The 26,921-nt window shown below is 37.0% G+C and overlaps 2 protein-coding genes across 2 annotated transcripts; both read right to left on the bottom strand.

Moving 5' to 3' along the window:
- Positions 1 to 445: 445 nt before the first annotated feature.
- Positions 446 to 12,607, bottom strand: taf1c (TATA-box binding protein associated factor, RNA polymerase I subunit C). Its single transcript, XM_041270764.1, has 14 exons — positions 12,178 to 12,607; positions 11,477 to 11,573; positions 10,412 to 10,521; positions 8,397 to 8,492; positions 8,206 to 8,276; positions 7,838 to 8,058; positions 7,568 to 7,696; positions 5,003 to 5,120; positions 4,603 to 4,674; positions 4,309 to 4,444; positions 4,010 to 4,138; positions 3,709 to 3,886; positions 2,459 to 2,596; positions 446 to 1,818 (listed from the first exon to the last, which is right to left on the bottom strand). Exons 1-14 carry the CDS (start codon positions 12,316 to 12,318, stop codon positions 446 to 448), a joined length of 3,009 nt encoding a protein of 1,002 aa, XP_041126698.1. The 5' UTR covers positions 12,319 to 12,607.
- Positions 12,608 to 14,952: 2,345 nt separating this feature from the next.
- On the bottom strand, positions 14,953 to 24,968 carry LOC121301666 (cyclic AMP-responsive element-binding protein 3-like protein 3). The gene is made up of 10 exons (XM_041231252.1): positions 24,875 to 24,968; positions 23,856 to 23,990; positions 20,851 to 21,187; positions 20,385 to 20,482; positions 19,659 to 19,757; positions 18,782 to 18,888; positions 17,978 to 18,046; positions 17,339 to 17,423; positions 16,667 to 16,760; positions 14,953 to 16,182 (listed from the first exon to the last, which is right to left on the bottom strand). The coding sequence occupies exons 1-10, from the start codon at positions 24,890 to 24,892 to the stop codon at positions 15,797 to 15,799; spliced, it is 1,428 nt and encodes a 475-aa protein (XP_041087186.1). The 5' UTR covers positions 24,893 to 24,968; the 3' UTR covers positions 14,953 to 15,796.
- Positions 24,969 to 26,921: the final 1,953 nt, after the last annotated feature.

The raw sequence follows: 26,921 nt of genomic DNA on the forward strand, positions 1-26,921 counted from the left end.
GCATTTTTCTTATTAGATTTAAACAAATATCTAATGCATTCCAACAAAAACTTAGATTTTCATATTTAAATTTTCCAAAACAGGTAGCTAACTGGATCACAGTGCCTTTTTATAAAGGGGGTTACCCCTTTAATATATTAACTGAAGCAACAAAATGAAAAAAGGTAAATATATTCAGTATTAGTACAATAGTGGCATCATAAACAAAATGTAAATCCTGTCTATGAAATTTGCACTTACTTAATTGTATTTGGGCAGTTGTCTGCTTTCGTGGCAACTCAAATAAGTTTTTAACACAGTGTAGCTAGACAGCATGAGTCAGTTAGTACAGAGCAGTCTATGGAGACCTGAAAGTTGCAGTTCATAGGGAAGGAACATTTTAACAAATATTTAATTGTTTGCTTTAATTTTTTATCTCTCTCTTTTTTATCTCTCTCTTTATCTCTTAGAAGCCCATTCTTGACTTTTTCTTTCTGGGCTGTGAAGACATCACTGACCCCTGAGAGGAAGGTATCGCCCAGCGGTTTGTCTGAGAGGATTTGGGAATGGAGGAACTCTGTGAAGAAACCAACGGAAAGGACCAGCTGTTGTCCTCATCCTGCTCCACGCTATTTTGCGGATCAGACAAGGCGGCCAGGCAATCCTGGGTTTTCCTCTTTGGGTCCCTCGGAGTGCCTGTCTTTGGGAGTGCTAAAGAGGGGAAAGCTTTTGTACTGGAATGGTGAGAACATACCGTCTCTTGATTGGAAACTGCTGCTGGATAATCTGTGGTGACTGTTCCAGTTCCAAGACTTGAGGACCTCTGGGTAGATAAACACAGCGAGGTAGTGTCTGTGTCAGGTAGCGAGGATGGGCCACTAGTTTCTTCAGCACTGCTAGCTGCCGAGGACCACCCTGAAAAGTCGCTGAAGTCAGACAGGTCAGATTGGTAGCTGGTGGACGAGGTGAAGCTTTGGGAGAGGACCCTGCGGTTGTGAGCTCGGGCCTGCTTCTGCCACTTCCGTTTCCTGCGCAAGGCCTCAATCTTCTGGTCGCGGTTTAACCCCAGCTTATCCTCCCACCAGCTGCTCCACCTGCCCTTCCAGGAAGCAGTGAGACGCTCACTCAGCTCATCAGTCCAAAGCGAGGGGTCCACAGGGTCTGGGACAGTGACAATCTCCAGGGGATGCAGCTGGGTTGTTCTGCTGCTTAATACCTTCCTCTCTTTAACTGCAACCTTCATTTTCTCTCTCACATCGCAATAAATTGTGTTTTCTGATGTTGGTTTGTAATTGGGAATTCTTCTGGCATTGTAAATTCTGAGAGATTTTTTTTGCTTGGGGAGCTTGTGTTGCTTTTTAAAAAAAGTCTTTAGCCACATTTTCCACCTGGCAAGAGCTGTTCTGCTGGGGATCACTGTTTCATCCAGGTGGCAGGTTTCTGTGGAAGGTTGATCTTCGTCATTTCCAAGGTGGGACCCATTTTCTTGTGTGAACTGTGGTGACCCACTTTGAGGCTCTGTGTGTGCATCCAAATCTGTCTGCTCTTCAGCGTCGTTTACCACAATCTCAAGCTGGTGGAAAGCCCCTTGTTCCTCATCACTCTCCAGATTGTTCTCCATGGCAACCGTTTTAGCTTGCTGCTCCACACTTGACTCCTGTGTTGCTCCAGTATTTTCTTTAGGCTCTTCATTGCTAGACTCTGTTTCTGTATTTCTTGCCGTTGTATCATCAGGGTTTTTTTCATGTCTCAGCATCTGGTAGAAAATGTCTCCTGCCTGAGACAGCTGGAGCACACACAGGGACTCTGGTGCACAGTGATGATACACAGCCATCAAACCTAATAAAATAAACGTATTTGTAAATGTACTGCAGTATTCATAAGCACTTATCCAACTGTACACATTTTACATGCGCCAAGCAAGAACCAAACCATGAAATTCTGGCCTCAAGACATCTGAATCTGGCTCAGAGCTAAACCGGGCCAGGGGCGGGGTCGTCATTACATTGCATCAGTCAATACACTCCAGAAAGAAAAACAACAAACATGGCAGGCATCGAGTGTGATGAGAAAACACAACTATCCTTAAAAACAGGTTATCTTTGGCAAATCATATTTGTAAAACCTTTTTTCCCACCCTTCAACAGAACTATGAACATTAATATGTCGATATAATGAGTAAAATCTGTGGATTTTAAAAGACAGTCCTAAATATATTTATAAAATATAGCAATACAAGATCCAGCGTTACCATTGGTTTATTAATTTTTGTACAGTGGAAAAGAGGCACAATATACAAGCTTTCAAGACTGCACATTACTTTGAGAAGGGCATCTTTGAAGGGGAAAGGGGGGGGGGGGGGGGGGGTTGGTGGTTGTAGAGTATAGGTACCTCCTCCTTTCCCCTGGGAAAAGATTACTTTGAGGTACTGTACACAATTTAAGCCAGCTCATCTTCAACTCCAAAAATGTTTATTTACCTGCCCCATGTGATCTCAGTCTTTCATTCACAGCGCCTTCTCTGTGAGGTATCTGGACAGGGAGATGCTTCAGGCAATCAGGAGGGCTAGAAAGCTTCTGAGGAGGAGCAAGAGACTGGCAAGCAATCTGGGTACCACCTGTTAATAGAAAATAATTAACATCTAGCAATACTGAATTGTTGTAAAAAAGAAAGATTAAAACATTTAGAAAAAGCAGCACTTTAACATAACAACCACATTTAACTGACCTAATCTGATACAATGTTCCAGATTTTCCTAAAGGCCAACAATTTACCCAGATAAATCAAAATATAACTAATGAGGTTATGTTGTCTGAATCAGTTTCACCAAAGTACTATATTAATTTATTACCCACAATACAGCCACATTTCTGAGGTTCCAATTTGGACGTGTTTTGTTTTGTTTAAAATACACCTTGTTGTCCCAGTTTCTTTCAGTGTATTAATAGGGGGCCCTAGTGTAACTTTTAACCATGGCAAACTGTTTTGCCCAAAGATCAACACTGAAAAGTATATACAAACAGATGGATACTGCAAATGGCAAAATGGTAAAAACTTGGAAATTACAGAAGCTTGTTATCTGTAAGACAGGAACTGTTAAATACTCTTTACATGCAACACAGACAAAAAGAACAGACCACACTACTGGTATTCGTATTTACGAATACGCCATTTACCATAGTTTTGAAAGATCTTAAATAGATTTGAAATATTATAACACAGTAATAGCTGCCATATTTAAATGCTCTAAACACTCTACCTTTGGAGCTGGAGCAGTACAGTGTGCTCTGACAACTCTGAGGAGTTCAAAAGACCCCAGAGAGTGCTCCAGGAGTTTACAACATGACTTGTGTTACTGTATTATATGCCATTATTTCCTCTATTACCTTGTTGGACTGGCTTAAAATTGACTTTTAATGCTTAAAATGTCAGAAATGTAAGCAGTTTTTTGTTCAAGGCAAAGAAAACTTTGTATGTAGAAATGAACACCCGCCAGTATTTCAGGACCATTTTGAAATGTAAAAATGGAAGTTACGCATTATTTGGGTAGAATCATGTTTTTTCACTCCAAACTATCACACCAGATGACTAACAAGAGCATGTGGCAGAGTATTTGAATTGATGTAAAGAGTTGGAATGATGCCAATCACATTTAAAATCCACAAAAATCCACTAAACTTGCATCATTCACTTGTGAAACAAACCCCTGAACTGATAGGAGAGTTGTACCTGAATACTGCAGCAGCAAGAGTTCCTGTGAGCACTGAGTTGCCAACAACACCTTGTTACTCCTGCCCCAGGGTTCCCCAGGTAACACCAGGGAAAACATTGGTGGAGACTCCAGCATGTGTTCCCACTTCATTACCGGCACACAAGGAAAGCGCTCATCTACAATATACGCTGAATACTGGTACCAAAAAGAAGAAAAATTAAAAAAATGTCACAACATGAATTTTAATTCCAACTTTAATCCCAAACAAGGGGGCCTAAAAGTAGTTCTAAAATTTAGTGCTGCAGGCTTGTCCCATACCTGTGTAGTGATGAGGTAGTGATAGGCATTTACATCACATAGATATTTGGGCAGGATCACTCTCTCCCCTTTACTGCACTCTGAAGCTTCTCCAATTAAAAACAAGGCCTGGCTTTGATTTTCTGGGGACTGTAAAAAAAACACATCAAGTGAAAAAGTAATACATGAACTATCACTAGGTAGCTGCAAGCTCTCAAACAGTTTTATATTCTACTTTTTAACCAGTTGTGGACACACCTGTGTAGTTTAAAACTCTGTATTGGGAACGTAAAAAATGTACCATAAACTTAAAGACTAACCCTCATGTCTGTAAGGTCCACTCCTGACCTGTCAGCGTACGTCACCACTCTAGGGTGGGCAGTGAAATCACACCACCTCCAGGAGGACTGGGCATTGAAGTGCAAGTTCTCAGTTTCATGTCGAATCTTATTGAGACTATACATATCAAAATAATAGAAACAAATGAAGAGATTATGCATTAAGTCATTGTTGCACTTTTAACAGCAAAAACTATTATTAAAAGCAAGTTCCTTTTATTAAACACTGAACACATGGCTGAGACAATTTTTATTAAAACATTAAAAGTTCTTCACCCTCTTTCAAGACTCCACAGATATGCAGCTCCACTTTCACTGGCAACAAGCATCTCTCCCGGAATGTGGGGACTAATAATAAAAACAATATTATCCACATGTATTTTATTAATTTTGAAGCATAACTCAAAGGCACAACACTACAAAGCAGCCACCTCCTTTATAGTGGTCCATCTATTGGTCCATATATTCAACTACAGTTTACAGGAACCATTAAGTCAAGAAAAAATATATATATAGATGATCATAACAAGCACATATTTGTATAGAAAAATGCTCAACCATTCCCTATTCAAACTCAGTGCCTCGGGTTACAAGTTACAAACAGGAAAACCTTCTGTCTTTGAATGACAAGACAAATGGATATTCAAATGTATATAATAACACAAAAACAATATACCTAACGTTGATGCAAGTGGCAATTTGCTCTGTTTGAATGACCTGAAGGGAGGCTGGTTTCATTTTGCAGCCGACTTTCCAAACACCACAGAGATAATCTGAGCGGACACCTACATAAACTGAAAAAAAATGTTTGGGATTATTATGCACACTACTAGAACTGGAACCAGCCTGCCCCCTCCTTTCTTTAAAGTAATAGCAGTTAACAAAATAATTCCAGAAATCTTATCCATTTTGCACTTTCATTGGCTACATGTGACTCAAACGTTCAGGAAAACGTCATAGCACACATTAATTTTCTAATTTTAAAACAGGGCATCTGGTACTACTTTAGGTTAAAGGAAAGTCTCAGTTTCTTTGCTTTATTCCAGGGTTATCGGTTTGCATTTCTACAGCTCAGTAGTGTCTTATAGGGCAAAGCATGTTACTGACTGAAAGCACTGAAACAATAGGGGACAACTTCACTCTCCAGGTGAAATGACCTAGGAAGTACAAGACAGTCAAAAAGCATGGCTTCCAAACAGAGTTGTCTTAACTGAGTGCACTAGCAGACAGTATGTTTTGCTGCATGTGTTTGTTTCAAAACTGTACATTTGAGACCTATAAAATAAATGAATGTGCAAGGCAGATACATTTTATGGAATCATTTTGTGAGCTACAATTACTTGGGATCACATATTAAAATTGGCGGGCCGAATTTCTAAGCAGTTAACTTGAAGCCCTACTGTTGAGTGCAGTGATAGTCATGCGATCAGGAGCGGACAGATTTGAATCCCGTTCACACCAAGTTGCCTTGGCTTGGTAAACCACAGGATCGCTGCATTCCTGCAACCCCTACTGGTGAGGCTCCCAACGAGACCATGCGGATACTAGCCAGGCTGGACCTCACATCCAGAGTAAAGGTCTTCATGGATCTACTCGGACCAGAGGACTCAAGACCCAAACTGTACCAAACAGGTTTTCTGGTGCAAAACTGTCATGCAACACTCGGGTCGGGTTGGGTCTGACTTTGTTTACTCAGTAATACACAAACTGTCGATTACACTATGTAACACAATTTTTGTTCCTGGGTAGTAAGTGTTATTTCCTAATTGCTTATGCCTCAAAAGTATACAAAATGGCTATTATTCCCCACAAACTTTGCTTTTGTGACCAGGACAGTGATATTTCAAAATATTACTATTTCCAATGAGAAAACGGGCAAATGTGTCTTTTCGTTCACATAAAGTCAGAAAAAAACAACATATGAAATTAACATGTATTTATACTAAAGTATAAACTGTATAAATCTCGAAAAACTACTCACTTCTAAATCTTTTGCAGTCATTTTTGTATTACTTTAGTATAAATACATGTTAATTTGGATTCATATGTTGTTTTTTTCTGACTTTATGTGAACGAAAAGACACATTTGCCCGTTTTCTCATTGGAAATAGTGATATTTTGAAATATCACTGTCCTGGTCAACAGCAGTTTTTGCCGTTGCTCTCTTTGGTACCAAAAATCATTGTTTATAATTCTTGTTGTGTGGATTAGCTTCCCCCAGTAGCACATGACATGGCTTGCAGAGCACAGCAGCAGACACGCGACACATAATGAAGGGGTTTCTTTTAGATCATTCTGAAGTCGGAGTAATGGATTTGGTTTATGACAAGGACATGAAAAAAAACTTAAGAGAAACGAATTCCATGAACAAAAGCTCATAGAAAAATCAAGTATCAAATGTTGCTTGCAGTTTTTAGCATTGACGGTCTTACACTGAGAACTGCCACACATCTTTGGGAACAGCATCTGTCAACAGTTTATTCTTTTTGAATAGCAATATAAAGAAGTGACAACACATTCCTGGAACTGTAGTGTTGTGTTGTGTACTTAATATTAGCAGTAGTAATAGTACATTAGTATTTTTTTGTTTGTTACGTTTTACTTTAATTGCAATTGCCCCTTTGCAGACTATATATAGTTGTGTTCTTAAATAATACATTTAGTATTCTTGTTATTTGTTTTGCAAAACACAAATTTTACATCTCAATTCCATTTGCTCTTGCGTTGCGTTTGTAATAAAATCACGCATTTATGAGAACGTGCTTCAGTTCATTTGATTTTCACATAATGTATTTATCTTTTACACAAACATAATATATATTTAATTGTACAGTCCCCTGTGTAGGATCATGATGGAATAAGAACTGTCTGTAGTTCAGCCATATTTCCAGGCTGACTGGAAAAGAAAACTGCTTTAACACTGTATCTAGTCAGTTCATACACTAAGCTGGGGAAAGGAAAAGCGTTCCACTGTTTTTTCGGAGCCAGGTCAGATCAAGGTCAGATCTAATAACAAGAACTTTACATCGGGTTGGGTAAATAATTGTCAGTTCGTGGTCGGGTTGATTAATTTGGACCCATTAAGACCTCTAATCCAGAGCTCATTAGCTTGACAACAACAGGTTCGCTTGACATTGGGAAATGTCAATCTTCAGTCGGGATTAAATCACATCTTAACTTGGAGGCATTTATTAAATAATATTTACAGTATTTGTATAAACTTTGACCTGGAAACACTTGCCTTGCTCTTCCACAGTCCCCATGCTGATTTGCCGGATGGTCCCATTCAACTCAAATGTTACCGGTTTGTTTCTCACGCTTAGCTTCGGGGTATCCTCCTCACCAAACTCCATCACAACCTTACGGAAATCTGTTTAGTTAAAGACTCAACAACTCACAGCTCTGGTCTGCTGTATGAGCATAAACAAAACAAAGGCCAGTTTATCATTCAAACATATTCAAAAACAGTGAAAAGGCTTAATTTGAGTGCGGCTTCTGTTGTCGAGGATACTGAGGTAGTTCAGGGCAGCTTTGCTTGGGTAAATCAGACACCCCTCTTGAGAGCATTCTTTCTCCTCGAGTGGGAAGTAACCTAGGGCGCCCCCTGTGGTCGCACTGTCAAACAGCGCCCTGTTCCTCTGCAGAGCCATCTCCTCATGGATGTTCTCAGCCAGCAGCGCAGGAGGGATGTCATAAATGGTATCATCAAACAGGTAGCTAAGGAGCCTCGATCTATCACCAAGAGAGGTAAATGGACACCTGAAAAATAAAGGCGGTACTGATGGCTACTAGCAGACATAAAAAGCAATCCCTGAGAGGTAGTAATTAAGATATCCTGGTCTTGCCTACAAATATGATTTTTCCAATAGTCTCACTTACGTTTTGTGCTTCATATTCTCTAAAAATGTATTCAGGCGTGAGAAACCAATGGTAGTCTCTCTTATTCTTCCCTGAAAAGAAATCAAAGTGTTCATATTTTACACAAAAATATGAACTAGAAATGATACAAGGCACAGACCCACACACAGGCAACCAGCACATCAGTGAATTCTACATTGGCTGACTTTTACCTTGAGACTGCCATCACCAAAATATAGGTGTTCCTCGAGGAGTCCTCCCATTGCACTGAAGGCATCATCACAGTTATCAAGGTAGAAATTACTCATCTGTAAGATTAAAAAAAAAATAATGAAATAAAGTTAAGCACCTGCTAGGGATGGGACAAATACAACGGTTCTGAATAATTTTCCTTCAGGGTTTCACTGAACCGACATTTCAACCAAAAGCCAGTTAAATTAATCACACAATTAGGTTGTGCTGTGTGTATAATCTCCAAAGTGCTTTCAATTAAAAACAAATTGTCGCCTTTTAATCTGTAGACAGGTGACATCTTCATGTAGGGTTTAAAAAAAAAAAAAAAACGGAACCTACATTTCATTTGAACATGGTGACACTCTCAAATTATGTCATCAGGTTCTGCAGAGTGCTTTCGATTCAAAGGGAATTTTCTGCTTCTAACTGGCCAGTTATCATGCATATTTTGCTTCATCTCAGATTTAAAACTTTTAAACCTCAACATTAATAGATCAAAGAATTGTAATAACAGGGATTTTTTAAAACCCTACCTGAAGATATTACACACTATTGTTATGCTTATGTGTTTATAATAAATTCCAAAAGGATTAAAATAAATGTTTATTTAATGAAAGGTGTCTGCTAAAATAGTAACTCATTTACAGTACTTGTTATACTAGCATCTACAATGTCACTGCAGCAACTTGGAGATCAAAAATGGCCTTCTAATCAGTTAGACTACAAGCACTGGTAAAATCAGCTCACTTTTTATATGGTGCAGAACTCAATTATTTTAACATTTGGTTTCGTTTATGGACTCTGTGATACCTGCACAGTGGGTGTCTCATGTATTGAAAATCATTACAACGGATCAACAATAACAATCAACAATTTTGTTACAGACTTTCTAACAAGTCTGGCATAAACAATTTTGGCTGTTAATTAAACCCTTGTAAAAAAGAACAAGGAAAATGCTTAACGAAAAAGAACAGTCCTACTACAGTAGCAGGCGCAGTTTACAATATCTCTGGGTTTCTAACAGCATCAGATCAATTCCAGATTTAAATCCTTTGGAAATATCCGGTCTACTTTTAATATTTTCAAGCAAATTGGCTTCATCACTGCCATTCTCATATTCACTTCGACATCTGACACAATTTCCCTTGTCCAGCGCTTCTTTCCCTGTTCTGCATACCAGTTCGCCAGAGGAATATGTACTGCATGTTACTACAACATACTATGTACTACATAATACTAGAAATGTCTAGATGGCTTTATCTTTTGCAGCGAATGCACATCTTGACCTTTAACTCGCAAGTACTTCCTGCCCAACTCACGTGGTAACTAACTCGGAAACGTCACCTTTTTCACCAACTGGAGTTCTGGGAGAATTCAGACCAATTCGAGTAGACTCGAGCTGGCTGTCCATGGAAACGAGGTATTAGATAGAAGCGGTACGCACAAGATGGAACCACTTTTTTTATTACAAAATAAATTGCTCAAAAAATAATATCTATATACAATCATGTGCAACTTACAAGTACAACTGAGCCGGCCAGCCACCCAACACTAAACCCCAGTGAGGTGAAGTGTGGTGCACCTATCCTATGCAACTCTGCCTCTTGCAAAGATTTAAAAATACAATGTATGTAAACGGGTAGATTACACTAGACTGGATAGAGTGCTCACTGCTAGCATTCACAATACCTGCACCCCCCCACACACACACACACGTCAGAAAAAACATTTGTTGACTAATTTTAAAAAACTATCAGTAAGGATTTATTAATTACATGAGGGAAAATACCTCAGATGGTCAGTTTACCATCCCACTGCTTTTCTGCCCCATTTGAAATGCCTAATTTACATGTTACCTCACCTCTGCAACCCACATCAAGCAAAATGGCTCTTGCAATGAATGCTAGTGAAGACTGGCAGTGTCTATCCCAGGCATTATGCACTGCAATTGGGTTGCCCAAAAATAAATTTAGCAGCTCTGGAAACTACTTACATGTTCTGTGAAGTCTAAAGCCCCTTTTAAAGACTCATGCTCTCCACTGTGTCTTATGGTTTTCCCTTTTGCAGTCAGGTCTGCTGGGGTAACAGTGGAAACCTTGCAGGCTGAAAAAAATAATACCTTTTTTACTATTAATGATATACAGCACGTGCTGTTTCTGTTTACCCTAGAGTAATGTACACAAGGTATACAATTATGAACCCACCTGCCACAATACAATAAGTACAGTATGTTGCTAATGGCAAGGCTAATGGACAAATGTACACAAAACTAATTACAGTAGAACCTGTCACATCTGATCCCCTAAGATACCCTCAGTTAACCGATGAACCTGTGGCATGTGTCATCTGTCATGATGCTACCAACTGAACAGCACTGATGGAAACTGATCAATGCATGTTTTATTATGGGTCTAAAACAGTAAATTCAGTTCTTAGCAGGCAAGAATGGATTAGGATGCAGATAAAAAAAATAATAATTCAGTTTTACTTTTTACATGGTGTCACTTCACATAACTGCCCAGTAAGCACATAACTGAAACACTTTTTTTCCACAACCTCCAAACCCAATTTGTGTGTTTGTGTGTGCACTTTCTTTGTGTTGTCGTGTTCTGTCTCAGGTTAACACACACTGCAAAAAATAACCTGTTGCATTACTTTGGCATTGACTCAAAGCATGGCAAGAACTGTTTTTGGAATTCTATTTTGTTAATTACCAAATATTGTATTACAATGCTTTGTTCTGCAATCATTTTCACTATTTTCTTTGTATAGTACACATTCATCCGTACTTTGTGTTTAGATATACGATACGATATTTGTACATATCCGATGGACCCCGGGAAACAATAAAATCAGATATGACAGACTGTACTGAATGGTTCTGAGGAAGAAAGGTTTCCAGGGGACTTGAAACTTGACAGACAAAAGAGGTACTGTTGAGTGGATAACATGCTGTACACAACCAATACACAAGCGGTATGTGCTGTTTAAGTGCCTGATCAGAAAATCACTTTCATTATGTTATGCATTTTTTCTTTCAGTGTATTCTTTCCGTTACCTGAATTCGGTTGCAACAGAGGAACTGCTATGGGTTCGACTGGCTTCCATTTCTCTCCCTTTAAACTGTGCTGGGCCTCAAATTTCAAATCAGCTCCCTGGAAATAACAGAAAACACAGTACTGAAATGTTAATATTAGAAGCAGATACAGCATAAACATACACATAATACTGGAGCTTAGTGATTTGCCAAAGATAAACACATTGGCATTATGCAAGGACTGGATATGGTTAGGTAGACATTCCTAGGCAGACAATTCAGAGAATTTGTGAATAACAATGACAATTCTTGATTTAAGTGCACCAAATCAGTTTGTTATCGTTACATCGTTGTTTACAATGAGCTTCAATAAATTAAACGCGTACGTCAACTAAATTCCACATTAGATTATGAAACATATGTGACAAGATATTATTATATATATATATATATATATATATATATATATATATATACACACACACACACACACACACACAAAATAAACTCAACTTGCTTATTTACATGTGTGACCACGCTCCAACACAACATGTACTTGTTACAAGGCGCTTTCGTGAATTCTCACAAAAATCCAAGTCACTGAGAATGATTAAAGCCTCCAGCTTTTAAAACCTGAAATACAAAGATGACCAACCTGCTGTATACGGCAGGACAAAGACCACAACCTACATACAGAACACTGATAGAGTATCGGTACTTACGCGTGACTGCATTGTACCGATTGTCATGACATGCCCGTATTCTCCCCATCCATCAACTGAGGGGATGGAATTGGGTTTCTTGCGCGGTGGACCGTTGTTATAGAACCTGGGGAACTGCGCCACTGGGAACTTGTTATTCATAATGTCGTTTTGTCAGTCTTTAGTTTTTAAACATGTATATCTGGTTCCGAACAGACGAATACCCTCTAAATAAGTCTGGAGCAAGAGCACGTCAGAAAATTACTTTGACACAGGTTGCAGGATAACCATCATACCTGGTGTAAACAAAAACACATTTGCATTACTTTACAATATTTCATCGTTTCACACCACATTATAAACTACTTTTAACAAAACCTCCCCGATGACATCCCACGTGGTTTACTTCTGGTACTCAAGCATTGCTCTTCTGCACGACTGTATAAACTAAAGCAAAAGGCATAGATGTTAAATGGTGAATAATAGGCTGAATCTGTTAACCAATTAAGACCAGACGATGGAGTCACATGCTTATAAAGCTAACAGGTACACCCAATAATAACTGAGGACAGGATCTCTGCTACGGTGCACCAAATGGGACAAATTGTACGTTGCGACGCAAATTCACGTTTTTTTTTTTTGTTTTTTTTTTTTTTTTAACTTAATGTTTAGTACAAACCGACAGCATTTTTCACTACTTGCTTTAACAGATGGTGTCATATTTTGCTTAAAACCTTAGCTGAACTGTCTGCTGTTTTAATAATATAATTGTATGGAGCGAGATTCCTTCAAAATTCTAAAACTTTGAAATCACAAATCTAAGCAATAATAATTATTATTTCACTCTAATAACGTTTCAATCTAAACGGGTTAATTCGAAATGGTCCAGAGTTCAAGTTTACATTGTCAACACCAATTCTTCACTTTTGCAATTTTTAAAGTAACTCCAAACATCTGTTTGCAAATGCGAATATGTACTTTACTAGGTTGGCGATTTATTATTATTATTATTATTATTATTATTATTATTATTATTATTATTATTAATTAAAAATTTTAAAAAATTTAAAAATCGGATTTATTTGATTTAAATGAGATATTTTTTTAAATTGATTTTTTTTTTTCTTTCTTTTTTAATTATGGATTTTTTTTGTAGTAGTAGTATCGTAGTTGTATCCCGGTACCTCTGTAAATTTAAGATGTTGGAAATGGTGGTTTGTGAATACAGTAGTTACATACCAGACTTACTCAATCATAAATTATAAATAACACAAATTATTTATCATTGTGGCATCTTCTAAATGTGAACTACAAGAATTTAGCGATAGAGTCGCTAAAATACCCCTCACGGTTCCTCTTTTTCATGGTGGGGGAGTGAGTAGGAACAGTAAGGAAAATGTGAGCCCAGGTTGTTACTTAGGACTACTTTACTTTTTAGAGTGTGCTCAGTTCCTGACTGCACCACTAAATAAACCTGGTTTCAGCGGGTCTTCACACTGTGCTCAGTTATATTGGGAACGTCATTGCACTGCCATCAGAATCGTTTCGGCGAATATGTTAATGATGGGGCAGGCGCTCTATAATGGGGCAAGACATGTCTTCAGAATAGAGTGCAGTATTTATTTTTTTTTTTTTACGTGTTCGCTCCATTTGCGCCATATAATCGGGGGCCAGTCATTCTTGCGCTAGCCGTTGGGCTGTGATCAGAAACCAGCCCTAAGTTTTAATTTATAGACAGTAAGAGTTTAAGATGTCTGTGCTAATAAAAAAAAAAAGGTTTTTAAAACATACTCTTCATGTCTTTTCCTTGAGAAACTATATTAAATATGTAGTACATGAACAAAATGATTTAAATCAATGATTTTTTTTTTTTAATCGAGTGATTTAAATCAGCCAACCCTTTTGTATGCAATTTTATTATACTAAATTGTCTACAAATAGAACTGTGTGTGTGTGTGTGTGTGTGTGTGTGTGTGTGTGTGTGTGTGTGTGTGTGTGTGTGTGTGTGTGTGTGTGTGTGTGTGTGTGCAAAAGCAAAAAAACATAAGGCCCTAAAATTTTTGTGGGAGGCTGTGGTCCAGTGGTTAAAGAAAGGGGTTTATTCCTGGTTCAAATCCCAGCTCACTATGTGACCCTGAGCAAGTCACTTGAGCTCCATCTTTCGGGTAAGATGTTGTTGTAAGTGACTCTGCAGCTGATACACAATTCACACACTTGTATCTTGTAAAGCACTTTGTGACTGTGGTCCACTATGAAAGGTACTAAATACAAATTATTATTATAATGCAGTAAACATAAGGGCCAAAAATATCTGTGGGCAGCACAGAGTGCCTGGACCAAGGAGACTGCTGGACCAAATATTAAAATAGAAGAAATTCTGTTTATCCTTGAAACTTAATGTCATATGACCTCTATAGGGCAGTCATATTAGGTCTGCGATCAATGTAAAAGGTTACTATGCAGCGTTGATATAACCCTGCAAATATGAAGTCCCTAAGATATTAGGCTTTGACAAGAAGGGTTAGCGTTTGTTTGGAACAAACTTAATTTAATACAATTAAGAGTATGAGGCCAGAATACAAATGTGTCCCACTATGTCAGATGTCTTCGATCACAGATCAAAGCAAAGGTCAGGTTTTCCCAGAGCATTAACACTGAAATTACATTTATGAAGTTGACACCTAAAATGGTGAGTGCATTAGTGTTAACTTATACAGAAAGCTGAAATTGTGGTGGCTTTTACTAAAATAAATGAACTCCATTCACTAGCAGGCTTAATAATCAGAACTGAAACAGTGGCGCTGCATTTCTTTTATTATTATTTAAAAAAAAAAAAACACAAATTAAACAGTACTGCAATACAATCAATAGCACAACAATGACGTTCACAGCCATCAGATGATTATATAATAGTAACATAGTGTGCAATACATAGAAACAGAGAAAGGATATATTTATAGCTACAGGTAAGAGTAAGCTTTAGCTGTGCAAATCCTGCATATTGCTGTACATGACCCCCCCCCCCCCCACCCACCCACAAAATGCAGTCACTGATTCTACAGGTCATAGCATTTTCTTCTAACATTTCAATACAACAATAAAATACAACAACACATCTCATTGTAACACATTATTAATATGGTTCATATTAACATAAAAAAAAAAAAAAAATTAAAAAATACTTAAATGAATACCAACCTTGTTGAACAATCATCATTAGATAAATTGTGACTTTATTAAACATGCCATAAGCAATAAATGCCGAATTAAAAAAAAAACATACCATGAGATAATAAACAGATAAAAATATGTAAATTCAGAGGGCATAAAGAATTGATGCAAGTACATGGATTATCTTAAAAAGGTGCTCTTTCTATAAAACACAATTTTTGTTTCCCATTATTTTTTAAGTTTGCATCAGCTGAACACAGTATACAATACAACAGTAAGAGCTTCATGTTCATCACCTCAAATAAGTCGCATGGAAACCCTTGCTACAAGGGAATATATATATATATATATATATATATATATATATATATATATATATATATATATATATATACATAACATTTTGCTTACATTGCATGGTTTGACTGACTAAACTGTTATTTGAAAACTGCAGCAGGAACAGTCCTTGTTACATTTCATCCGAGCGATGTTGCTGGATTATCACGGTTGTGGTTTTGTGGTCGAGCCAGTCTTCCTTGTTCACTGTGGAAGCAGTCATTGTATACTCCACCGCCTCATTTCCAGGGCTGAGGGGTCTTTCTCCTGCCGGCGACAGCTTGGTTTTGGCTTGTGAAGGCAAGTCGGAGGAGGAGTTACTGTTAACTGCGGATTCTGATTCTGCCTTTTCCACTTTTTGAACCTCCAGTGTGCGGTTCAGCCCTCCAGACAGCTCAGATTTTGTGATTTCCACATTTAATATCAGATCCTTCTCAGCAGCATCAAGGTAATTTGTTGTTGCTGGTTCATCTTTAATGGTTTCCACACCAGAAAGTGAACGAAGGCTTCTTGAAATAACTGAATAGAAGAGAAAAAAGGTACACCACCAAGATTAAAATATAAGATTATATATATATATATATATATATATATATATATATATATATATATATACATATACACACACACACACACACACACACACACACACACACACACACACACACACATGCATATGCATAAAAGTGTCTTATATACATAAATGAGATGCACAGGTAGCTCCTTATGTTCCCAGATTCTGATATTTTGCGATAATGTCCTTACCAAGTAGTTGTCTAAATAAAAATGCAACTCTAAAACGTGCCATATGTCTACCCCCATCCAATCTCTAATCAAGGGTGCTGAAGATTATGGACATAAAACATAATAAAAATAAGCCGCCACAGCTACCTTGCCTCACGATGCCAGTAGTGGTATGTGAGGCAATATTTCTTTTAAATGTTAATCCAATAATACATCACTCAACTAATTCCCCTAATGGTGAACTGATCTTGGTATTTACCTCCTGAAGGGGTGTACAGTTCCTTCTGGGGCCCGCTTGCACCAAACGGGTTCACACTTGGGAATACAATCAGGCAAAATGACAAAAGGAACACCTGTGGAGGGAACAAATACAAACATGGATCCAGAAAAATACAAAATTACATAAAAAGCAACTGACACTAAAAATACACAGTTCTGCAAAATAGTCCCAATGCACAAAAAAGGAAGAGATTTGCCTTAGTCTTTTTGTGAACAAACATAAAAGTATGTCTTGCGTTATATGCCATCTTCAATGTAACAGCAAAATGTCATAACATAATATACAGTAGAACAATTCAAATTGCTGGTTTTATTCTGTAAACTAATATTATAACCTCTGTATCATTCCTTTAACCACTGTAAAATTTCCAGCATCTTCATTTATCCACATAGCAATGACAAAAGCAGCGAGTGTACCCATACTGCCCTTCAAACACTGATTGGATTAGGTGGGTTCGGTTTTTGAATGCATTTAATGAAACTCATCTCAACTGTGAGACCCAACCCAGATTCCATTTGAGGTGAGAGCATTGACCCACCGTGCCATCTATCTCTTGCTTGACACTGACTGCAAAGGAGCAGTTGCCAAAAGCCTCCCATATTTTCACAGCATCTGTGCTTAAATAGAATGGAATAAAGAGGAAAGGCTCACCATGATGCAGGTGCTTGAGGTGGTTGTTTTCATTGTTGTTTGCTTCACCAGTGCCTGAAGCTTCCGTAACTGTTCAATGAGAGTCCTGGCAAGCAGATTAAACAATTTGTATTTATTTTTGTATAAGCAATATTTATTTATTTATTTATTTTTTAAATTAGAGGTAGAAAAATCCACATAATTCCCATAACCTTAAACAATCCATCATGAGATGTCGAAATTGCCAAAACTGTTTATAACCAAGTTTATTTTTACTACTACTGACGAGACATTTTTACAGTAACCCTCAACTAATCTGTACTGTTTGAACAATTGATGTAAAACTGTTAAGTGGTTTATATCACTTTCCCACTCATTTTGAAAACAAGGTTAAACAAACACACATAAACTGTCAATATCAGAGATTGAGAGGTGGTTCACACATTTGCTATGACATCAGGGCAGGAGAGTATTGCACACAATGAGACAGGTTACCAGGAGGCTGTTTGTAACATTGAAGTTTGATCAATGCTTTTTTTTTAAAAATAAAAAAATAAATAAACAAATAAAAAAAAACTATGAATTTTAGCTCATGGACATATTTTGGAAATGTTTTTTCCATTACAACAAAATGGAAAAAGAAATAAATATTCTACTTACAGGTTTTGCTTTTGTAGCTGATTCACTTTCTTCTGTAGCTCCTGGTTCTGAACTGTGCAGGCAGCAACTCTAAATAATGGTACAAAAAAAAAAAAGATTAAAATAAATACATAAATAAATAAATTCTTAACTTTATAATGCTGCATCAATGAATGTATTATATATAGGGCTTGAACTTTTCGGTTTTTATTTTCCAAACCTCTACCTCCCTTTAAATGTTAATTAGTCCTTGTTAAGCTGTCTCTGTATCCTAATAAAGAGGAAACTACTAATTAAAAGACTGGGTTTAAGATCATTTTTTTCTTTGCTACAAATCAAGAAGATTTTAAATGCTGGACTTGCTATCAATGTACACTCTGTACTGGGTATGTTATGCTGAAAAGAAAATCTGCGAGGAGAACTATGTTAAACGAGTGACAATAACAAAAGCTCAACGATAAACTAGGCGACTGCAAGAATGAAATGCAATTAGCATCAGCGATGACACATTAACGTAATTTGTCTGTTTGAAATAAAAAAACAGAATCGGGTGAAAACAAGGTGAAAACAAGTGACACTGTTTTGTAATTAACAGCTTTTTCTGAGTTTAATTAGGAAACAGAATCAACTCAAAAGAAGTTTGAAAGGGTCATGTGATCAAAAATAACACCCGAAAACTTGAAGCTCTAATTATATAGTACAGCTTACTGCTAGACTATACCCAGGACCTACTATCCTACAGTTATAACACACAAAGAGATTCAAGCCACGGGAGTGCCCAATGTAGACTATAATACTATAAAAGGAGGCTGAAATGCCACGTACCTGCTTTCCAGTCCATCCACATAGTGCTTTTTCTTTTTGCGGCTCTCTTGGGCTGACTGCTTGTTGCGGATCTTTCTTCTAACCCTTTTCAGCATGCGTTCCTCACTCTGAAATGAAATAGCACTGGTTTAGTTTGAAGGAAAGGTTTCTACAAGTCAGTAGACAGGTCGATTGTTCTCTTTTGTGACATGCCATGGTGCAACAATACCATATTAACAATTTTAAACATCTGTGTACAAAAGTGAAGTCACAGATCAACAGGACTCTTGTTGGGAGAGACAGCTTCTGAAGTGTCTTTGTAATGCAGCAACTGTGCATATTATATTGGAATGATTGTGTCAGTTGAAGCAGATTGTTGAAACCGAATGTGTCTTAAATGTTTAAAATGACATGTTTATCAGTCTACAGAAATATATAAAATCACACCTATAACTGGCATGATAACTAGTTTAACCCACTGAAGAATTCACTAAGCTGTTTTAGCTCACATCTACATTCTTCAGGAACTCTATATTGAACCATATTATTTGTTTAAATACACCCATTTTTAATGGAATGCTACAAAGACATAAATGTTGCTGGTAACTTTTGTCCAGTCTAGTCACTAAATCTGCCGATAAAACTAAGTCCCATAGTAAAGTGCAAAAGTACACTGTGCACATTCCAAAAACTTGACCACTTTTCTTTTTAGTTGTGTCAATATATTATGACTAAGCGATTCAGGGGGATTCCCCAGTGCTGTAAAACGCTCCAATAAAATATAGGACTGGGTTAACCCTGCAGGGTACAAGTTAATCAAAGAATGTATAACTATGCCACTCCTTAAACAAAATACATAAACACGAAGCTTTGATGTGAACGTGAGAGGAATACTGACCTTTGTGAGGGGCAAATGAGTTGGTATTGAAATTCCTTCCTTTTCCATAATTCTCTTTTCTTCTTCTGTTAGAACCAGTTCCTTGAATTGAAACTGGATCTGAAAAGAAGAAAAACACAATTAATGGCAGTTCAGGTTTACATTATTGTCTCTGATGTCAAACTTTGACACACACAAAAATATGATTTTTTTTTTTTTTTTACAGCAAGTTGTATGCAATTGAATTACTTAAACAGCTGTATAAGGATAACACTAGATGTCTAATTTAAAATCTCTAATTTAAAATAATGCAAGTTAACATTTTATTACCATTGACTTTATCCATTTGTTACTTTTTTATGTCACATACTGCATAACAGTTTATTCCATTCCTGGTGTTAATACAAACTTGATCAACCACAGGTCACAAGCTGAGGTGTGTCTTATTAAACTCATAGTCACTGCTAAGCAATACGAGTCTTATTTCCATACCTGAGATATACATTTTTTATTTAGCTAGATAGACAGATAGATAGATAGATAGATAGATAGACAGATAGATAGATAGATAGATATTGGATTTAAAAGATTCCTTTCATCTCTTCTTATTAATCTCTGAAATTGTGCTGAACATTAAATAAACTAAAACATAAACACAAACCTATTTTGAAAATTCAAAGTCTTCGCAACACAATGTTTTATGGTGAAGTATTTCTGTTTTAATTTAGGCTACTTCAAAAAGCATACCTGGCATTCCTTCTCAGACTGAGAGAAATCTTCCATTGCGAGAGAGACAGGGGTTTCACTGGAGTAATCTTCATCCACATACTGTAATTCCCAGTCATCTAAGTGGAAATTTATGTGCAACACAAATGTGGGTCAATAAATCAGGCTGTACGAGAACATTTTATGTTGAACGTTCTACGTTAGCCTCCTTTCTCAATCGTCTCTCAAACTGACAGCTAATTAGCCAAGACAGAGGCATGAATTATAACTACTACATTAAATTATATAACTGACCCAAGTAACGCAAGAGACCCAAATATCCATATATCTTGTGATGATGAACGTAAAACACACAAGCTATCTGCAAAGAAATATGTCAAAAGGTAAGAATTTAGGCGTATTGCTAACTAGCCAATTTGATATTTCAACTCTTGTGATTACGGTGGCAATGACCTGACACGGGGCACAAGCGAAACCCTTTACACACCTAAATTGATGAACACGTCTGCTTCAGGATGCTCCGATCGTACGCTCTGCAGGGTGTCACTGGTGCTCTGCTGGTCTTGGTTCAGGGAATAGTTATGGTCTGTCTGTATGACCTCGGTGTTGGTTTGAAATTCAGGGCTGCTGACTGGCTGTTCACTGAACTTGGGACTGGGTGATGGCATGATGTCACTGCTGGAAGGGCTGTTCCAGTAATTGTTATCCTCAGATATCCCGCTGTCACTGCCCTGGGGAGACCAAGATTGTAATGTCGACGGCTCATCTTCCAAATGGCCCAAAATGGAATTTAAGAAGTCTTCTGTTTCAGTGCCATTCAGCATCTGCAATAAATATATAAAAAGCTATTAATATTGCCAAATATTGCTTTCATGCAACACACACACACACACACACATTATATATATATATATATATATATATATATATATATATATATATATATATATATATATATATATATATATATATATATATATATATATATATATATCAGTCAAAAGTTTGAGTACACCTGCTTGAAACCAGGTTTTTCATGATTATCTTTGCTTTTAACTGTATAAACTTGTTTATAAATACTTAATATTTCATTATATGATACATGTACTTATATTAGCTGATAATCATAAGTGAACTGCATTCAAAAATTTAATTTTTAAATGAAAATGTAAATCTTGTCAATTTCAGTGAAATGGTCACCCAAAGCAAGGGGATTTCAGTCTGAAGCCCAAGTCAGTTAAAAGTCTGAAATGTGTATAACACGGTGTTAGAACACTGGCCTAAGTATAAAAGTGTCTTTGTTTTATGTTCTCTGAGTTAACTAGCATGTTACCTAATTAACCTTTTGTCACCAATTATTGTTAATGGTGACGGTCCATGATTACTATAAATATAGGTAGCATGGGCACAAGTTTGTCATTCCTGAATGTAAGGGAGCAGAAAATGGCAAAATACGATCAGTTAAGCAAAGAAAAAAGACTGTAATTACATTAAGAAATGAAGGACAATCTTTGAAGACAAATCGCAAGAACTGTGCAAGTGTCTGTAACTGCTGTGGCCAAGACTATCAAACGATTTGAAGAAACTGGCACTCATGAGGACCGAACAAGGTCAGGCAGGCCAAGGCTGACCTCAGAATCAGAGAACAAGTTCATTTGAGTCACAAGTCTGCGAAACCAGCGATTAACTGCCCCCGAAATACAAGCTCAGCTAAATGCTACTAGAAGTACACGTTTCAACATGAACTGTTCAGAGGAGATTGCGTGAAGCTGGCCTAACTGGAAGAACTGCTGCAAAGAAACCATTGTTAAGAGTGCAGAATAAGAGGAAGAGACTTGCCTGGACCATAAAACACAGAAACTGGACTTATGAGGAGTGGAAGTCGGTCTTATGGACCGATGAATCAAAATTTGAAATATTTGGGTCCAACTGCCGAGTATTTGTAACATGCAGAGAAGGTGAGCGCATGAGTTCTGCATGTGTGGTTCCCACTGTCAAGCATGGAGGAGGCAGTTTCATGGTAGTTTCATGGGGTTGCTTTGCTGGTGACAGAGTTTACCAAGTCCATGGCAAGCTCAACCAACATGGCTATCATAGTATACTTCAGAGGCATGCCATTCCACCAGGATTACGGCTAGTTGGGCAGTCCTTCATTCTTCAGCAAGATAATGACCCAAAATGCACCGGAAAGTTGTGCAAGAACTATCTGGCGAAGAAGGAAAGTGAAGGACAACTCAATCTAATGACATGGCCTGCCCAGTCTCCAGACCTCAATCCCAAAGAACTTGTATGGGACAAACTGGACAGAAGAGTCAAAGCAAAGCTACCCACAAATGCCCTACACCTCTGGGAATTGCTGCAGAAAAGCTGGAAAGACACATCGGGTGATTTCCTGCTGAAACTTGTTAACCGAATGCCTCGTGTTTGTGAGGCTCTTATTAAGGTAAAGGGTGGCTATTTTGAGGAATCCAAGATTCAGAGACAATTTTCAATTTTCTTGAACATTGCTTTGATACTCTTTATGTTTTGTTTTGTATATTGTAACATGTGTTTTCATTTTCAAGTATTTAAAGAAACATATACGACGTAAAACATTGCCAATTATGAAAAAAACCTAGTTTCCAGCAAGTGTACTCAAACTTTTGACTGGTACTGTGTGTGTGTGTGTGTGTGTGTGTGTATAAATAGATGGGCTTCAGTGAGTTACAGGAAAAGTTACAGTTTCTCAGAGATACGAATGTAACAGCTTTACATCTTTTTTTAATGTATTCTCATTTTGTTGATCATTAATGAACATTTCTGTACTGTGGGTGTTGTCAAGTGATTGAAAACAAGACACTGTGTTTGAATTGAAAGTGATGGTCTCGAGGAGTTGAATGGGTCAAAGTTCAAGTATATTTTCTTCGAGGAATAATCACTTTGACGTCACTACTGTGGTACATGTATTGCACATAGATAGATAGATAGATAGATAGATAGATAGATAGATAGATAGATAGATAGATATTACTGATGGTTTACTGTTTGTAAGGCTAAACTGTGAGAAGTTAACAGAAAACACTTGGAGCATACTGCAACAACAACAACAACAATAATAATAATAATAATAATAATAATAATAATAATAATTCATTTTAAGTAAACACTTCTGTTCAGATTTTTATTTAGTTTTCAATAAGAAAAGCACAGCTTTTTGAACCCCTAAGTTTATCAAGCCAACTAATCTGCTAAAAAAACTTACTCCCTATCTCATAGAAGGCTGTGTGGTCCACTGGTTAAAGAAACAGGCTTGTAACCTGGAGGTCCCCGATCCATCTTTGGGGTGAGATGTTGTTGTAAATGACTGCAGCTGATGCATAGTTCACACATCCTAGTCTCGTATCTTGTAAAGCGCTTTTTGATGGTGGTCCACTATGAAAGGCGCTAAATAAAAATAAACTTTATTTATTATATACATGGAGTATGCATCATGTTTAATAGCAATAAACCTACATCTTGCTCTGAAAGACCCCATTCCTCCATCAACATGGCCCCATCAGCGAAGACATCATCATTACCAGCACTCCCATCGTTAAACAGCAGTCCCAACAGATCTGTGCTTTCGGGAAAGTCCTGGGTATAGGACATCTGCAATCGAAAAGATTCAGTCACTTTGGGCTATATAGTATAGCGCATGGTATTTCCTGTGCAAAACAGCAAACCTTCAATTCCATATTAGGATTAAATGTTTCAACTGTACTGCAGTTCTAAAATCTGAAGCCAGCTATTCATTACCAAAACTGACAATGCAGGCGAAATGTTAAAATAATAATAAAAACTCCCTCTTCCAGACCTCCTGCAACACACACAATGAAACATGTTTCAAGCCATTTTCAGTCTTTCCTGCATTTTAGTTTGTTCATGGCATTTTAATGTATTGATTTGTTTTTTTGTTAGTGCATGGTACAGTATTAGGGTAGGTTTTAGAATGAAATGCAGCATAAAACCCCGCCCACTTCCTCGTTGTCACATGAAAGTGAAGCACAGCCAACACATCGGTACAGCCGAAAACCAGCTGAACAGGAAAATATAACAATAAAATAAATAAAAAAAGGAAAATGTAACAACATACATTTGTCGTGTAGATGTGGTTTGTGTGTCGCGGACTCATAAAAAAAAGAAGCTTCTGCCATAACATAAACAAATAAATAGAGTTTAATAATACGCACAGAAACGTCAATTGTTTTGTTAAATGTTGTTTTTTGTATTATTCTATAACATGCTTTAATGTACTTAAGTTAAGCTATGTGTTTGCGGAACTGGAAATGACTATTATAAAACAATCACCAAAGTTAGATAATAATGTTTTATTATGATGATCATGTTAAAACTAAAGACAATACAGGATTCAAGTATTAATATTGCAAAGTGCGGTACGTCATCAGTTTTTAAAATGTTTTTATATTTTTACAAACCGACATTCCTGCTGGTATTAAATATATTTGATATAACAGAAAATAAAATTACCGTACCTTTTTAGAACTCAACATCTGCTGTAAGAACTTCACAAACGTCTATCTTTCTAATCGCTGTTGTTGCTGGATGAAGTCTTTTTCCTGTTGAAATCCCCTTCCAACAAGACAGAAATTACGTAATTAACAAACACGACATTACCCTGCGCCTTACTTCCTCCTCGGAGTGGTACTTTCTAGGAGATGTAGTTTTTTTTTTTTCTAGCCTGCGTCCCTTTTCTCCAAATTGTCATAATAAACATATTTTTCTAAAATGGTAAACACTTGTTGAAGCAATAAAACAAGAAATAAATAACAGAAGTATTCCTAAATTGTTTATTTCTAGTTTTTTGCGTTATTAAAAGATGAATTCTCCTTTCAGCAAAAAATGGTCCTACTGGGACTTTGTAAGAACTGGCCCCTATATCCTTATTCTGAATGCACTGTTTTAGAAAGTGCTATGTAGGCCTCACATCATGTGTAGTTTTGAAAGAAACAAGTTAGATTAAACAGATATTGTGTATGTGTGTGTGTGTGTGTGTGTATATATAAAACATGCTTTGACCCCAAAGAGTTTTGTGCAACCTAGTTCTTTAATCAAAACACACATTTAATAACATAATAGATTTTGGTATTGTACAGATTACAAAATGTACATGTTAAAAACAACACATGAACAACTGCTAATTACATTGCGTTGATATTTGTGCTCTACATCGATATGTGGTTATTCAATCTGTGGCTCATGAGAAAATGTTAAATGTTATTTTGTTATATACTTACAGCGACTGAGGTTGCAGGACTTGCTACTTACTGTATATATTTTAAAATAAAAGCTTTCCTTCGCAAAAATATGAATCATATTGTATTTGACGTGTGATCAGTATAGGCTTTCAGTAATTACTTGTTGACAATTTCTCATGACAGTGATTTAAACTAAAGGTCCACATGTACATTTCCAAACTTTTCTTGAATGGTTTGGTTCCCTGTGCTTCATGATGAAAGAACACTGACTTTTTTTCTGTCAGACACATAGTGTTTCTGAGAAGGTGGATTTTTAAACAGCTGCGTGCAATTACAAAACCTTCTCTTGATCCTAACATTTTGATTAATTATAGACTTGTCTCTCCATTCCCATTTCAGGCATTTATAACTTCATAATGAGTAGTAGCTTCTCAATTATCTAACCATCTGGTTGACAATGACCTTTAAGGAAGGAAAAAAAAAATCAATGTTACCCTTGTCAAGTGCTGAAATGGCTCTAGCCAAAGTTGCTAATGATTTAAAGATGACTTCAGACACCTGATTCTTAGCAATTGTGATCTTGCTGGATCTTAGGACTGATTTGAACACCACTGATCACTGAGAACTTCCTCGCCTACATAGTGTCCTGTCAGCATGTCTTAAGCCTACCTTGGGCTGACCACCTTATTAGAGGATGAGGGACCAGTCTAGTCACATCGAATGGTTGGACTTTTTTTATTTTATCAATGGCAACAAAAGTTTGCAGTGCAATCGTATTGAATCTTGTGGTTTGTGTTGTGGATTACTGTAAACTGGAATTATAACCACCAAGCAAATTTCACTGATAACTTTTTCCAGAGGTGCAGTGGTCTACAATACCACCAATGACAAGCCCATTATTACTGTTTTTCTAATCAGTCCCAGCATGCTTTTGCAAGTAGTGTACTGCAAGTGACAGTCTAGAGGTAAGCCGCAATCACTAATCTTTGCATATATATCTACATTACGCAAGCTTATTTACATGTGTACAATTTTTATAAACAATATTTAAAAAAGGGTGATCAGGGTTTGTTTTTGTTGTTGAGGAAATATGTCTCCAAGAAAAACACACAATTATTGTGCAGTACAATAATTGTTTTAATTGTTTTAAACTGTTCCACTAGGTGGAGCAGTTTAAAACAAATACAGACATCATCCCTTTTGTTGAAAAGCGTGCACACACATACACAAACACAAACCACTGAAATTAAATACAATAAAAGAGATGTTGCCATATTCTGTGTCAGTGTGTGTGTGTTTATGTGTTTAGGGCATCCTCCTGCTT

This window comes from Polyodon spathula, chromosome 2 (genome assembly GCF_017654505.1).
Source record: "Polyodon spathula isolate WHYD16114869_AA chromosome 2, ASM1765450v1, whole genome shotgun sequence".
In the NCBI taxonomy this organism is placed as follows: Eukaryota; Metazoa; Chordata; class Actinopteri; order Acipenseriformes; family Polyodontidae; genus Polyodon; species Polyodon spathula.